This window comes from Oncorhynchus kisutch, linkage group LG13 (genome assembly GCF_002021735.2).
Source record: "Oncorhynchus kisutch isolate 150728-3 linkage group LG13, Okis_V2, whole genome shotgun sequence".
Taxonomy (NCBI): Eukaryota; Metazoa; Chordata; class Actinopteri; order Salmoniformes; family Salmonidae; genus Oncorhynchus; species Oncorhynchus kisutch.
In genome coordinates, this window is record NC_034186.2 from 67,790,425 (window position 1) to 67,807,905 (window position 17,481).

Consider the following 17,481-nt stretch of genomic DNA (forward strand, 5'->3'; position numbering starts at 1 on the left):
CTCCTCAGTAAAAGGCACATGACAGCCCGCTTGGAGTTTGGCAAAAGGCACCTAAAGACCCTCAGACCATGACAAACAAGATTCTCTGGTCTGATGAAACCAAGATTTAACTATTTGGTCTGAATGTTAAACGTCACATCTGGAGGAAACCTGGCACCATCCCTATGGTGAAGCATGGTGGTGGCAGCATTATGCTGTGGGGATGTTTTTCAGTGGCAGGGACTGGGAGACTAGTCAGGATCCATGATGAAAACCTACTCCAGAGCGCTCAGGACCTCAGACTGGGGTGAAGGTTCACCTTCCAACGGTACAATGACCCTAAGCATGAGTGGCTTCAGGACAATTCTCTGAATGTCATTGAGTGGCCAAACATCTCTGGAGAGATCTGAAAATAGCAGTGATGCTCCCCATCCAACCGGACAGAGCATGAGAGGATCTGCAGAGAAGAATTGGAGAAACTCACCAAACACAGGTGTGCCAAGCTTGTAGCATCATACCCAAGAAGACTCGAGGCTGTAATCGCTGTCAAAGGTGCCTCAACAAAGTACTGAGTAAAGGGTCAGAATACTTATGTAAATGTGATTTTTTAATACATTTGAAAAAAACAATTTAATATATTTTAGAATAAGTCTGCCATGTAACAAAATGTGGAAAAAGTGAAGGGGTCTGAATACTTTCCGAATGCACTCTATACACATTTTAAATACATTCCGTATATACAGTGAAGTCAGAAGTTTACATACACCGTAGCCAAATACATTTAAACTCAGTTTTTCACAATTCCTGTCATTTAATCCTAGTAAAAAATCCCTATCTTAGGTCAGTTAGGATCACCACTTTATTTTAAGAACGTGAAATGTCAGAATAATAGTAGAGAATTATTTATTTCAGCTTTTATTTCTTTCATAACATTCCCAGTGGGTCAGAAGGTTAAATACACTCAATTAGTATTTGGTAGCATTGCCTTTAAATAGTTTAACTTGGGTCAAACGTTTCGGGTAGCCTTCCCCAAACTTCCCACAAAAATGTGGATGAATTTCGGCCCATTCCTCCTGACAGAGCTGGTGTAACTGAGTCAGGTTTGTAGGCCTCCTTACTCACACACGCTTTTTCAGTTCTGCCCACAAATGTTCTATAGGATTGAGTTAACAAACGTAATAAGATGGTTATCGTCTACTACATAGCAGATGTCAGAGGATTGATTACCCAGCAAGCTAGCAAACCAGCGAGTCAAGGTAAAATACCACAAATAGAGACCGGATAAAGCCAGAAAAACTTGAAAAAACTATCACCAGTCTTGAGTGTTTTCATGGTCTTCACTCACTCACTGAAAGTTAGTCAAGGGATGCGCGCGTATCACTTGAACGTGAAGTTTGACCGTAAACAGAAAATGGTTCTATACAGGAGCTTCTCATCTACACCATATTGCACGTGATGTTTCACACATGATTAATGTAACGCTTCTCAAATGTGTGCACATTTTCAAAGCCATTATGTTTTTTATTTGGCTGACAGAATCAAAATGCTGTCTACTCGTATTAAGGTAGGGGAGACTGGGGCTAAGTCTAACACGGGGTCAGTTATAACAGCTAAATAACTCAAATTTAGAAACCACTCAGAAAGATGTTATTCAATGTAATAATTATTGGTTAGTGTCTTCTATATACATACGTTTTATATAAATCCATGAAACATATTTTGTTTTATTGAAAACATTTTTTTTGAGGCCAAAAGTTGATCATTTCCGCCTCTCCTTTTTTATTATTGACCTGTGGAACAGTCCCAATGTATCTAATCATACCTCATTTTTATCAATAAGAAGAGAGAGGTCTTTGATTGGTATAGTTGATGACAATAATTAGTTGTATTTTCTCACAAAACTCAGATTAGTAATGGGAGTTAGTTGTAACAGGGTTAGATGTAACACAGTGTACCTAAAATTCTATGGTATTTTATATGGTATTTAGACATTCACAATGATATAACATTTCACTTGTTTACATCAAGTATTCCAGTAGAAAAAAAGATAATACAATCTTTTGAATGCTAAAAGTATTTTATATATATTATATACTGCCTATGGGGTTAATTGTAACATTTCACCTCAGCAATTTTGGTTTAAATTGAAAACGATTGGAATGTCCCAGAAACGTAGCCATACAACACTCCTTCCGTGGCCTCCAACTGCTCTTACGCTAGTAAAACTAAATGCATGCTTTTCAACCGTTCGCAGCCTGCACCCGCACGCCCAACTAGCATCACCACCCTGGATGGTTCCAACCTAGAATATGTGGACATCTATAAGTACCTAGGTGTCTGTGGCTAGACTGTAAACTCTCCTTCCAGACTCATATCAAACATCTCCAATCCAAAATCAAATCTAGAGTCTGCTTTCTATTTCGCAACAAAGCCTCCTTCACTCACGCCGCCAAACTTACCCTAGTAAAACTGACTATCCTACCGATCATCGACTTCGGCGATGTCATCTACAAAATAGCTTCCAACACTCTACTCAGCAAACTGGATGCAGTTTATCACAGTGCCATCCATTTTTGTTACTAAAGCACCTCATACCACCCACCACTGCGACCTGTATGCTCTAGTCGACTGGCCCTCGCTACACATTCGTCGCCAGACCCACTGGTTCCAGGTCATCTACAAGTCCATGCTAGGTAAAGCTCCGCCTTATCTCAATTCACTGGTCACGATGGCAACACCCACCCGTAGCACGTGCTCCAGCAGGTGTATCTCACTGATCATCACTAAAGCCAACACCTTATTTGGCCGCCTTTCCTTCCAGTTCTCTGCTGCCTGTGACTGGAACGAATTGCAAAAATCGCTGAAGTTGGAGACTTTCATTTCCCTCACCAACTTTAAACATCTGCTATCTGAGCAGCGAACCGATCGCTCGCTGCAGCTGTACATAGTCCATCTGTAAATAGCCCACCCAATTTGCCTACCTCATCTCCATACTGTTTTTATTTATTTACTTTTCTGCTCTTTTGCACACCAGTATCTCTACTTGCACATGATCATCTGATCATTTATCACTCCAGTGTTAATCTGCTAAATTGTAATTATTCGCCTACCTCCTCATGCTTTTTGCACACAATGTATATAGACTCTTTTTCCCCCTACTGTGTTATTGACTTGTTTATTGTTTACTCCATGTGTAACTCTGTGTTGTTGTCTGTTCACACTGCTATGCTTTATCTTGGCCAGGTCGCAGTTGTAAATGAGAACTTGTTCTCAACTAGCCTACCTGGTTAAATAAAGGTGAAATAAAAATAAAAGTATTCACAGTGTGCATTAGTAGCTGAGACATGTATGTTGTTGGTGTAAAAATATTATACATCTAACTAAAACAGTCTTTTCATAATAAGCAAAAGGCAAAAAGTGTTACATTTAGCCCTGGTCTCCCCTAATTTAGGGAATTCTTGCAGATAAATATGGCGCCGGAGAGCCATTATCTTTACGCTGTACCACTCAGAAAGGGGTATGTGGTGTAGATGTGTCCCACACTATCTACGAAGGTGGTTTGGGAGAGAGAGATTTGAATCTATATCAGTCTCCTTACACTACTAAAATGTGTGTCCTGGAACTTGTATGATATCAAACTAGTGTAGTGTAAAAAGGCCCTTGTGATTAGTTTACTGATTTGTTTGGTAAGGGAGTGAGTGGCAAATTTGTTTCTCTCTCTGTTTCAGAGCTGAGGGCTGTGTTACTGGATTCAAACCGGTCTGGTAAGAAATTTGTGGGGAACACCATTCTGGGAAAAGAGGCCTTGGATGCCCCCAGAAGCACTGCCCCATGTGAGAAGGGAGAGGGAGATGTCTGCGGGAGGAAGGTCACTCTGGTGGACAGTCCAGGCTGGTGGAATTTCATTTGTCTGATACGGCTGCACTTGTTAAAGATGGACTGCAGCACAGTGTGTCTCTATGCCCCCCCGGACCTCATGCATTCATCCTTGCGGTTGAGGTGGACTTGCCATTCACTGATGCCTACAGAAGATTAGAGGAGGTCAGCTCTTTGGTGAGAGAGTCTGGACTTACACCATCATACTGTTCACATGGAAGGACTGTCTGTGGGAGACAACCATTGAGCAGTTCATTGAAGGTGAAGGAGGCCCTCCAACGGCGTATAGAGAAATGTGGGAGGAGATATCATGTTCTCAGCAATGAGGACAGGGGTGATGGCACTCAGATCACAGAGTTACTGCACAAGATAGACATGTTGGTGGCAGGAAATAGTAGCAGCCATTTTGAATTTGAGACCTCGCAATTTTAGAAAGTGGAGGACAGAAGGGAAACTAGTGTAAAAAAAAAAATGGCACATCCTCCCCCCAATACAACTAACTAAAAAATGATTATTACGACCATGAATAACAATAACTATAGCAGCCCTGTGTTTATAAATGTGGATATCGACTTTACCATTTCAACATGGCTTTGTGGCACAGTCAATGCCACGCAGGGCTAATGGGCCAGAAGGTTGAGGGTTCGCCGACCACCACGGACGAGCTGACTCTCCCTGTCTGTCTTATTACACTACAATCAGAGCTGGCTGCAGAAAATGATCAGTTAGGAGGAAATCAGATTTTCTACATTTTGATGCCATATTTATACCAAATTATGCAACAAATTTTCCACCAACAGGTTTCTGTACAAATGCACCACACACAACCAACGCATAACTGCATACTGATTACAGACTTTGAGCGCTAATCGTCAATGGTTTGCATTTTCAACACCACAATCAAGTAGAGTATGTCAATTTCGACAAACAGAAAATACATCCCTCCCTACTCAGTATCAAAGGCTCCGAATGTCATTACACTTTTTGGTGTTTTCTAAGAAATGTCTCTTTACATGAATAGAATGACCGTTGTGCAGTTTGGATGCTGGAAGTATATTAGTGGAGTGGATGAACGTGGGTTGGTAGCCTACAGGAGACCTTTGAAGTGGCATAATAAGATTAAAACATTGTGACTAGTTGTGTTTATGCCACACATAAAAATGTTATACATTTTAGAAGTTAAATTACATACAGTACCAGTAAAAAGTTGGGACACACCTACTCATTCAAGTGTTTATTTTTAGAATAATAGTGAAGATATCAAAACTATGAAGTAACACATATGGAATCATGTAGTAACCAAAAAGTGTTAAACTAAACCACCAAAATATATTTTAGATTCTTCAAAGTAGCCACCCTTTGCCTTGATGACAGCTTTGCAAACTCTTGGCATTCTCTCAACCAGCTTCATGAAGTAGTCACCTGGAATGCATTTCAATTAACAGGTGTGCCTTGTTAAAAGTTAATTTGTGGAATTTCTTTCCTTCTTAATGTGTTCAAACCAATCAGTTGTGTTGTGACAAGGTAGGGGTGACATACAAAAGACCAAGTCCATAATATGTCAAGAACAGCTAAAATAAACATAGAGAAATGCCAGTCCATCATCACTTTATGACATGGTCAGTCAATTCAAGTAACAGACACATCTCAACAACTGTTTAGAGGAGACTGCGTGAATCAGGCCTTCATGGTTGAATTGCTGCAAATAAACCATTACTAAAGGAAACCAAGAAGAAGAGACTTGATTGGGCCAAGAAACACAAGCAATGGACATTAGACCAGTGGAAATCAGTTCTTTGGTCTGATGAGTCCAAATTTGAGATTTTTGGTTCGAACCACCGTGTCTTTGTGAGACGCCTAGTGGGTGACCGGATTATCTCTGCATATGTAGTTCCCACCGTGAACCATGGGGAAGGTGTGATGGTGCTTTGCTGGTGACACTGATTTATTTAGAATTCAAGGCACACTTAACCAGCATGGCTACCACAGCTTTCTGCAGCGATACACCATCCCATCTGGTTTGTGCTTAGTAGGATTATCATTTGTTTTTCAACAGGACAATGACCCAACACTTCCAGGCTGTGTAAGGGCTAGTTGACCAAGGATAGTGATTGAGTGCTGCATCAGATGACCTGGCCTCCACAATCACCCAACCTGAACCCAACTGAGATGGTTTGGGATGAGTTGGACTGCAAAGTGAAGGAAAAGCAGACCACAAGTGTTCAGCATATGTGGTAACTTCTTCAAGACTGCTGGAAAAGCATTCCAGGTGACTACCTCATGAAGCTGGTTGAGAAAATGCCAAGAGTGTGCAAAGCTGTCATCAAGGCAAATTGTGGTTTTGTTTAAAAAATGTTGGTTACTACATGTTTCCATATGTGTTATTTCATAGTTTTGATACCTTCACTATTATTCTACAATGTCCAAACTTTTGACTGGTACTGCATATTTTGGCTATATTGAAGCGTTAGGTTCTAGGTCGAGGAAATAGCTGCTTGGTGTTACACTTTCCTGAATAACTGGGCCTGCTGGGAGCATAGACCTATATAGTCACACTATATAGGACTACTTAGGCAAATGATGATTGGCAACACACAGCGCATCAGAATGCGAAATAGGCTACAGCCAGACTGGTCTACTACTGTGCATTTCTAGAATGTCGGGAGTAGACCCACAACTGATCCAAATGGAATGAAACATTCAAATAACAGGGCTTTCATTATTTAAATGAAATTTTCACTGCAGTTTATGCCCTAGAGTAGAATCGTACTCAATTGCACTCATTTGAAAACAATAATGCAGTTTTTCATTGGATTGTGGCGTTGTAGGCTAGTCTGGGCAGGATACTTGCATTGTCCCTAAAATATCAACAGGGGAGCTTTTGAGTTGTGTGTCGTCACACTATTATTTTAAGCACATTGATTTCTCACTGCTACACAGACGATAAACAACTTTGCATTTCTCTCACCAGGGGATTTTAGCTCCACGGATAAATTATTAGACTGTATTAGTGACTGAAATACTTGGATGGCTCACAACTCCCTCCAGCTAAATCAAGACAAGACTGAGGTACCTATTGTTGGAGACAAAGCACAGAGAGAGTATCTAGTTGCACATTTTAATTTACGGGCAACACAGATAAAACACCAGGTAAAAAACCTAACTGTTATTTTAGATTCAAAACTAAATTTCAAATCACTCATTAGGAATGTGAAGAAAATATTTTTTTAGTTAAAGAAAAAAAAAGTGTGTCAGTTTCTCTCTCAGGCTGATACAGAGAGACTCATCCATGCTTTTATTACGAGCAGACAAGACTATTGTATGTTCTCCTGTATGATCTACCCAAGAAAGCCATTGGTCAACTGCAAAACATACAGAATGCTGCTGCACGGGTACTGACCAAGACCAGATGGAGAGCACACAGACCGGTTTTAAGGTCTCTGCACTGGCTGCCTGTGAGTTACAGAATACATTTTAAGATTATACCATTGGTTTTTAAATAAATCCAAGATCGTGCATCCCATACATGTCAGACATGCTTTTAAGTTATGTACCCTGTAGGTTCCTCAGGTCTTCCGGCACTGGCCTTTTAACTATCCTAGCACCAAGCCTAGGACAAATAGGCATGGACAGGTAGCCTTTAGTTATGTCCTCAGCCTCTGGAACAGCCTGCCAGAGAACGTGACGGAGTTTGAAACTGTGGAAAACCAGTAGGAGGGTTTGTTCACAGGCTAGAATGGAAGGCAGCCAGTGCGCGGGAGAGAAAATATCTGTAGAGTTCAAAAAGTATTCACACTCAAAACCATGAAAAGGAATAACCCAAGGAGGCCGAGATGCAAACATAGTATAATTAATTTAATCCACCCTCAAAAATATACAAAAAGTGCTAATGAAAATAAAAAAGGAACAGAGCATATGTGTCGGCCTCATGCCTTCATCAGTGCCGTGCAAACAAATTAAGAAGACACGTACTTAAGGCACCTGCTGTGTGTAACAGGCATAACAGGTGCAAGCAGATCGTTAATTAGAGACGGGCGAATAGGGAGTCAATTAATATTAACAATGAATATAGAGAAGAATATAAAAAATGGACAATTCATATGTCACATATGATTGGAAAGAGAACAGTCTGGCCTACATACCAATATCTGAAGCAATATAAATTAAATACTTGAGTAGGGCCGAAACTGTGGACATATTTAAAACTGATCTTAAAACATCTTTTGAGCTTTGCTTTTCCTCAGGCGTTTTCCCCTGTAAAGCACAATGCATGTCTGAAATGTGCTGTATGAATAAAGCTGGATTTGTTTTGATTTGATGCACCTGACCTCAGGCTATCAGTAGGTTTCCCTGCTAGAGAGGTTATCAGGACTGAATCCTAATGAGTGCTCTGGGTATAAGTGATACTCTGGTACTGCGGGCGTGCGTGCGTAGCCCTGGTGTGTGATATCACATAGTGAGAGTTCAAAAGATGACCCTGTGTTCTAAAGATGACCCTGTGGTTTCCATGGTGCTGCCATAAACACCAGCTATTTTTTGTCTCCCCAGCATTCACTGGTAATTACTCAGCTGAATTAATTAATGGTTATAATGTACTCACACTGACAAAAAAAAGATTGACATTTCTTGGAAAGACATGTAGCCTTTGCCTGCTTCTACCATTAGAGGAAAAAATAAATAGTGATTTCTTATTCCGAGGTTATTGAGAGAGAACTGGTCATTAGTCGCCATATCAGAATGTTGTAGCCACTCAATTAGCTTCTAAAATTACTGAAACATCACAACCAGAATTTTTGAAAAACCTGGGAACAGAGACCTAGTTGGGGTTAATTGTTTCGTGATGAATTGTTATAAAAAGTCAAAAACAATCAAAAACCTACCTGGGGTTCATGACCAGCCTGCGGAAGAAGTACGTCCAGGTGATATAGTCCATAGCATCCTGTTTAGAGGTGATGGTCCCTGCAGCGATCTCAGCATTCAGATGGTCTGACAGGACACCCAGGAGACTGAGGAAGAGGTGGTAGTGAAGGAGAGATGACTTTCCCCCCTTACAATGTTAAATGCACAGAGACCAAGTAAAAAGCTGTAGCAATGGCCTTCACTATGTAGGGTCACCACAAAGCCAAGGGATAGCCTCTCACCTGGACTCAACAGGGAAGGGTTCGTAGAGGAACTTCTTGTAGAAGTCTTTCTTGATGTCGTGGACCAGGATCACAGCTTTGCCCTGGTCGTCATACTGAGGGCGGCCTGCACGGCCCATCATCTGCAGCACGTCTGGAGAGACCACAACACAACTACAGTAACCATAGTCCAAATGGAACAACTACAGGCCTAGGAGAGCTGAACCACTTTCTACAGAACAAATACAGGAGAGATAAACCATTACCTACAGAACTACAACCTAATGTAACTACAGGAGAGATAAACCACACCTACAGAACAACTACAACCTACTGTAACTACAGGAGAGATAAACCACACCTACAGAACAACTACAACCTACTGTAACTACAGGAGAGATAAACCACACCTACAGAACTACAACCTAATGTAACTACAGGAGAGATAAACCACACCTACAGAACAACTACAACCTACTGTAACTACAGGAGAGATAAACCACACCTACAGAACAACTACAACCTACTGTAACTACAGGAGAGATACACCACACCTACAGAACAACTACAACCTACTGTAACTACAGGAGAGATAAACCACACCTACAGAACAACTACAACCTACTGTAACTACAGGAGAGATAAACCACACCTACAGAACAACTACAACCTACTGTAACTACAGGAGAGATAAACCACACCTACAGAACTACTACAACCTACTGTAACTACAGGAGAGATAAACCACACCTACAGAACTACAACCTACTGTAACTACAGGAGAGATAAACCACACCTACAGAACAACTACAACCTACTTTAACTACAGGAGAGATAAACCACACCTACAGAACTACAACCTACTGTAACTACAGGAGAGATAAACCACACCTATAACCTACTGTAACTACAGGAGAGATAAACCACACCTACAGAACAACTACAACCTACTGTAACTACAGGTGAGATAAACCACACCTACAGGCTAATGTTACTACATGAGAGATAAACCACACCTACAGAACAACTACAACCTACAGTAACTACAGGAGAGACAAACCACACCTACAGAACTACAACCTACTGTAACTACAGGAGAGATAAACCACACCTACAACCTAATGTAACTACATGAGAGATAAACCACACCTACAGAACAACTACAACCTAATGTAACTACAGGAGAGACAAACCACACCTACAACCAAATGTAACTACATGAGAAATAAACCACACCTACAGAACAACTACAACCTACTGTAACTACAGGAGAGACAAACCACACCTACACATTCAGATGAAAACACATGGATGTACTGGACTTTTTAACTCACTACCAAACAGGGAGTATTTGACATGACAGGAAAATATAAGTAGACTTAATTCAATACAGAAACAGTGATGGAAACAACTGGCCTGTACCTGTGATGGGGTAGTCCACGTAGCGTCTGGTCTTCCCATCGTAGTACTCAGTACCTTTGACAATGACCAGATGGGCAGGGAAGTTGACTCCCCAGGCCAGAGTACTGGTGGCTATCAGTATCTGGAGACAGAGAGAGATTAGTGTCATACTTGTCATGGATTTAACAAAGTAAAGCAGAAACACCTTCAGTGTCGTATCTGTAACATTGTTCTATTTACCTGCACCTATTCAATACGTATATACCTGCACCTATTCAATACGTATATACCTGCACCTATTCAATACGTATATACCTGCACCTATTCAATACGTATATACCTGCACCTATTCAATACGTATATACCTGCACCTATTCAATACGTATATACCTGCACCTATTCAATACGTATATACCTGCACCTATTCAATACGTATATACCTGCACCTATTCAATACGTATATACCTGCACCTATTCAATACGTATATACCTGCACCTATTCAATACGTATATACCTGCACCTATTCAATACGTATATACCTGCACCTATTCAATACGTATATACCTGCACCTATTCAATACGTATATACCTGCACCTATTCAATACGTATATACCTGCACCTATTCAATACGTATATACCTGCACCTATTCAATACGTATATACCTGCACCTATTCAATACGTATATACCTGCACCGATTCAATACGTATATACCTGCACCTATTCAATACGTATATACCTGCACCTATTCAATACGTATATACCTGCACCGATTCAATACGTATATACCTGCACCTATTCAATACGTATAGGGTCCCACCTGAACCTGTCAGGGTCCCACCTAAACCTGTCAGGGTCCCACCTAAACCTGTCAGGGTCCCACCTAAACCTGTCAGGGTCCCACCTAAACCTGTCAGGGTCCCACCTAAACCTGTCAGGGTCCCACCTAAACCTGTCAGGGTCCCACCTGGACCTGTCAGGGTCCCACCTAGACCTTTTAGGGTCCCACCTGGATCTTGCAGTTGACAAACAGTTCCTCCACAGTCTTCCTGTCTCGCTCGTGTAGTCCAGCGTGGTGCATGCCGATGCCAAACGCCAACGTCAGCTTCAGGTTGGACTCTCTCACCATGGCGATGATGTCTGTCATCTGGGTAACATTAACCAATCACAGCATGAGACCTCACCTCATCAATCTACGACAGCACGAGACCTTATCTCGTCGACCAATAGAGACACAGTAAACAGTGTAGGACTAAGAAGGCACATCCATGACGAAGAAGACATTGTTGGACATGAGCAGTGTTCACACTGCAACGATAACAAAAAACTGGCTGGCATTTTTGCAAAAGTTTTTTAAAATCACATAAGTATTCACCTGCAGGGCTATAGAAGGAGTGGAGAAAAGGGAGGTGGAGGAGAAACTGAAAACAACATGTGGGACAGAGCAAGCAAAACATTTACAGGGCGAGTTACAGGGAAGACGAAAGGTACATGTTCACAGAGGAAGGAAGGCGGGAGAGGGGCTAACTGCAGCAGAGGAAGTAATAGAGAGAACGTAAGGCTAACTCAGGCAGAGAGGGCAGGACTCCCACTGAGACTGAGGCAGCTAGCGCCAGCCGCCTGTCACTCAAACCACAGGGACTCCAGCAGCTACACAGCCAGTACAGAAACACAGCAGGGAGCAGCATATATCACTGGAACAAGCACACTGCAGGGCCAGTTCAACACACCCAGGGCTAAAAATACACATACAGTAAATGCCAGGTCAGGTTCTCACACACACACACACACACACACACACACACACACACACACACACACACACACACACACACACACACACACACACAGACAGAGCAGAGAGGATGAAATGTATCCTATGAATTAGATTTTTCTGCTGCGTATACAGTATTTAGGCATAGTTTGTGTGTGTGTGTGTATATATTTTACAAGGTGGGGTGTGAGAAGTCAGTCAGAACTCTATATTTCGCTCAGACCACAGGCTTGGTGTGAAAGGCGAGCAGCCCCAAAAAACATGTTAATATCCATCTCTTACAACGCCAAGCCTACTGTGACTTCATAAGGAACAATATGAGGGATTATATACCAGACACACATTCAACACTGCTCTGCTCAGCTCTCTGTATCCCGGGCTTCTGGCAGGCCTGAGCAAATACATTGTTTTACTGGTTTTTAATGTGTGTGTGTGTGTCTGAGTGAGAGAGAGAGAGATAAATCGGAGAGAGAGCATTAGCTAGTGTGCGTGTGTATTGTAAGGAATTCTCCTTGTTTATGGGCCCCTATATATCAGACACACATGTTAAGGTAATTACTGCCCATCTTCTATCAGAGCACATTTTCTCATCTTGAAATAATCCTGAAGTATGCAGAGAAAATAATGGGATATGACACAGGCGTTTCCTGTAGAAGTTGGTTTGAGTTCCCTCTGTAATTACACTAAAACCAGTGCTTAGAGAGAGAGAATATCAGGAGGAAGGAGACGATGAGAAAGGAGAGAGCAACAAGCAGCAGAGGACGAGGAATAGGAAGACTGGAGGAATAGAAGAACAGTCAGAGAGAGAGAGAAAGAGAGAAATACTGTAGATGTACACACCTCTGACTACAGGGTTAGTTCCACTAGGAGGTAACAAGTATAAGCCTGGTCACCTGAGTCTCGTCCTGGTGCAGCCACTGTTTAGGGTCATCCTCGGTGGCCAGGAAGGCTATCAGGTCTAGAGCCGTCAGACGAGTCTGTCGCCGCGACGACACAAAGATCAGAACAGGCTTGGCTGGAGAGTGACTGCGAATCGCTGGAGAGAGAGAGAAGGGGAGAGAGAGATATAGAGAGGGGGGATGCACAGTGTAGTTGCATACTTAGTGTGTGGTATATTGTACCTTGGAACACAGGCTTGTTCATGCTGGCCATGCGGGGGCAGTAGTGCTGTCCTGGGAAGCCTTGGATGTGAACCTCCAATGGGACGGGACGCACAGAGGGACGGAAGTTAAACAACCCCACCTGTAAGAGAGGTGAGGCAAAGAGACAGAGAGAGTTAGACAGGGGATGAAAGAGAACCATATGGACATAGAACCATAGAAAGAGAATGAATGTCTTCTCTCAGTCAGTCAGAGAGAGAGACAGAGTGGATGAAAGAGAACTAGATCGAGACAGAGATAGATAGATAAAGTGAGTCCAGCTGGCAGCGAGGCCCATCTGGGTGTCTAAAGGTTTGTCATTGTCCTTGTCCGGGGGACAGGGAACTGAGCACTTTTTGTCTGTTGTGCTCAGAAGCTCGCTGGGTAGGGCAGCATTGCATTGTAGCGTGTGGAGTGGCCAGGCAGGGCAGGCGCGTGTGTACACATATCTAAAGGCCTGGATAATGGATTGGGCATCTAAACCCAGCCAACATCCCCAGTCCCTCCCGTCCCCAGTCTAAACAGCCAGATTTATAACCAGACAATCTGTCTGCCAGGGACACTGCAACAGTAACACAACGTTTAGACAACCAATACCGTCACAGAGAAGACTGGAATGGTAGGATACAGTTGGAATTTCAGCATTACAAATGACGTTATGGTAACACTTTATAACTTTCAGAAATAAGCAGTTGTAAAAGCTTATGTATGCTATATAAATGTTATATAAAATGTTTTTCAGCAGATACTATTTTCTTTTTGAGATAAATTGTATAAGTGAATGTAAAGAGTGTCTGTCTACATGTGGTTTTCATGTGTGACTGGGGTCATGCAGGCATACAGGAGTTCCCATGTCTCTCTGCGGTGGACAGGGAGGTTATTAAATACCCTTCTGATATGATTACTGCTATTATTATTATTATTGTTATTATTAAAGCACTGTCAAGTCATCTGTCCGCATTGGTACCGTGATTTCTGTTGATTACCAGAGCAACTCCAGCATGGCTCCAGAGAAACAGAACTCCAAACCATTACTGTGCTGTGGTCAAAACTATTACACGGATTCCCTGCCAAAAACAGCAGTATTATTCTACATTTATCAAATATGAAAAGGGGACAGTAAAAAACACTGGCTAACACAAATGTGGTTACTGGTTGGCTTCAGAACAGCAATGTCAATTACAAAACCTCCAACTGATGACAGAGACATGAACTCTATCTGAACACAGGACAGGAGGTCAAAAGGTGAAAGGATGAGCAGGTTTTAACTACAGGAGATGTCTTGTCTATGTGAAACTGAGACTAACGTGATGGTGTGATCAGGGTAGAACACTGTTGTAATGCCTGATTCAGATAAGAAACTGATCCTAAATCTGAGCCTAAGTGCAACTCCTACCAGGAGTTGCGTTTCACAATACCTGTAGTGTCTAGTATGTGGATGCTATGGAGAGCTCACCTGTCCAATCCCTAGCCAGTCGGCGAGGTCTCGTGCGTTGGCCAGGGCCGTGGACAGGCCCACCACGCGGACAGTCTTGTTGGTGTGGGAGGAGATGAAGTTGGTCCTGGACACTATGACCTCCAGCACAGGACCTCTGTCCTCCCCTGGGATACAGACACAGTGGTATGGTCCAGTGTGAGAGAGTTGGACAAAGCAAGGCTCTATAGAAGGTTCTGTTTGTATGATGGTAAAAGTTAAGGCTCTATAGAAGGTTCTGTTTGTATGATGGTAAAAGTTAAGGCTCTATAGAAGGTTCTGTTTGTATGATGGTAAAAGTTAAGGCTCTATAGAAGGTTCTGTTTGTATGATAGTAAAAGTTAAGGCTCTATAGAAGGTTCTGTTTGTATGATGGTAAAAGTTAAGGCTCTATAGAAGGTTCTGTTTGTATGATGGTAAAAGTTAAGGCTCTATAGAAGGTTCTGTTTGTATGATGGTAAAAGTTAAGGCTCTATAGAAGGTTTTGTTTGTATGATGGTAAAAGATAAGGCTCTATAGAAGGTTCCGTTTGTATGATGGTAAAAGTTAAGGCTCTATAGAAGGTTCTGTTTGTATGATGGTAAAAGTTAAGGCTCTATAGAAGGTTCTGTTTGTATGATGGTAAAAGTTAAGGCTCTATAGAAGGTTCTGTTTGTATGATGGTAAAAGTTAAGGCTCTATAGAAGGTTCTGTTTGTATGAGGGTAAAAGTTAAGGCTCTATAGAAGGTTCTGTTTGTATGAGGGTAAAAGTTCCGGCTCTATACAAAGTTTTGATTCTATGGGGTTTGTGATGCAAGAACCAGACCCATAGATATTAAAGATCTCTCTTTATGTTTCTGGTTAGAACTAGGCTGTGGTACCTAGCAGGTGGATCTCGTCGATGATGAGGATGGCTACTTTCTGGACGTAGCTGCGGTTCTGCCAGGAGCGACTCACGCCGTCCCACTTCTCCGGTGTGGTCACGATCAGGTCGGCCGCGGCAATGGCCCGCATGTCTGGAGTCACATCACCTGTCAGCTCCACGACCCTAGGGACGAGGAGAGAGGGAAGGGAAGGAGGGAGAGAGGGGAGAGAGCGAGAAAGAGACAATAGATGGATGGATAGATACCACGGCTGATGGTCATTGACAGATGTGAATGCAACTGAAATGCACATGGTTATAACCAAGTCTCTCTCACTTCTTCCCCAGTTTTTCCTCGATCCTGATCTTCCAGTCCTCAATCCTCTCCCTGACCAGAGCTTTCAGGGGGGCAATGTACACCACCTAAGAACACACACAGAGCAAGGATATCAACAGAGAGAAATGTATAGCGATATTGAAAGAGAAAAAGAGAGAGATGGGGGGGGCAGACAGACCTTGGAGGTAGGGTACTGGTTGAAGACTCGGAACATGGCCAACTCGGCAGCGATGGTTTTACCGGAGCCCGTTGGCGCCCCCAGCAGGACGTTGGTGTCGGTGTGGTAGAGCGTGTGGAAGATCTGTGTCTGGATGGGATTGAAGTGGGTGAACTTGTACAGACTCTCATACTCCAGGTTCCCCAGGGCGGTGATGGGCAACGGCTGCAGGTCCAGCAGCTCTGAGAATCCACAGGGCAACATTGAGACAACGTATGGGTACATTTGTCAAGGAAAAAAGACAAAGAAAGGTGTATGTGTGAAGTTTGTTGTTTCATCTGTACACCTCTGAGGGTTGGTCTGTCTGTGTTTGTGAGTCTGTTGTACAGTACCAGTATGTGGGGGATGTCTTTCAGGCAGGATGAGGTGTTGGAAGTTGATGATGCAGACAGCCTCTGAGCCCAGCCAGCGGTCTGACACAGCTCTGATGTAGTACTGGGAGGGCATGGGCTCAAAGATAGGGATGGTAAATACCACCTGTTGGGGCTCCCCACTCACCACCTGGAAAACACACACACGATGTAAGTATTACTCAACCATATCCACTGATACAGGGTCAGATTTATTCCATAACCATAATGGTTAAGGTTAGGATCAGGGGTCAGGTAATCTGATCCTAGATCTATAGTTAGGGGCAACTTCTGCCTCAAGGGAACACAGGAGAACAAGTGGCTCTCAGACACATTCTAGAAACTAATGGTACCCAGAAACCCACCTGTTTCTTCTGTAGGAGCAGGTACTCTGAATGGTAGATGTGATCGTTGATGGGGTCCTCCACCCACAGCCACCAGGGCTCTCCCACTGAACCATGACACTAAGAGAGGAGAGAGGCAGAGGAGAGGCAGAGGAGAGGCAGAGGAGAGGCAGAGGAGAGGCAGAGGAGAGGCAGAGGAGAGGCAGAGGAGAGGCAGAGGAGAGGCAGAGGAGACAGAAGCATGAAGAATTGGTGGCATTAGAAGATCAGAGCACTCCCAGGTTGTTTAACCAGATAGTAGCAATTCAAAACAAAGCAATGTAATTGTTAGTAGGTGCGTGCATAACCCTTCAGTCATGGGTTTTGGGTGTGACTCCAAACAGAAACTTCAGCCCTCTCCTCTCCTCTCTCCCCAGCAGGAGAAGGAGGTGCACTGTACTGTGTATCTCTCTACATTTCTCTGCTCTGAGTTGACCCCCTGTAGAACACTCTGCTGTGGAAACAACAGCTGGCTGGCCAACAGACACAGGTCCAGGAGACTGCTTTATGACACATGGAGAGAGGAGACAATCCAGTTCCCACAGACAAACACACTAAAACAACAGCTATAATGTCATCTTCTGGCCT

At 42.9% G+C, this 17,481-nt stretch overlaps 1 protein-coding gene across 2 annotated transcripts in view; it reads right to left on the bottom strand.

Moving 5' to 3' along the window:
- The window catches only part of ascc3 (activating signal cointegrator 1 complex subunit 3), a 142,490-nt gene that overhangs the window by 16,134 nt on the left and 108,875 nt on the right, over positions 1-17,481 (bottom strand). For both annotated transcript variants that reach the window (XM_031787055.1, XM_031787056.1), the window contains exons 24-35: positions 16,876-16,974; positions 16,493-16,661; positions 16,122-16,342; positions 15,944-16,029; positions 15,626-15,792; positions 14,747-14,892; positions 13,273-13,393; positions 13,045-13,187; positions 11,387-11,524; positions 10,398-10,518; positions 8,997-9,129; positions 8,736-8,861 (exon numbers count right to left, since the gene is read on the bottom strand). In XM_031787055.1, coding sequence (XP_031642915.1) covers positions 8,736-8,861; positions 8,997-9,129; positions 10,398-10,518; positions 11,387-11,524; positions 13,045-13,187; positions 13,273-13,393; positions 14,747-14,892; positions 15,626-15,792; positions 15,944-16,029; positions 16,122-16,342; positions 16,493-16,661; positions 16,876-16,974 — 1,670 coding nt within the window. The remainder of the gene's footprint in view (positions 1-8,735; positions 8,862-8,996; positions 9,130-10,397; positions 10,519-11,386; positions 11,525-13,044; positions 13,188-13,272; positions 13,394-14,746; positions 14,893-15,625; positions 15,793-15,943; positions 16,030-16,121; positions 16,343-16,492; positions 16,662-16,875; positions 16,975-17,481) is intronic.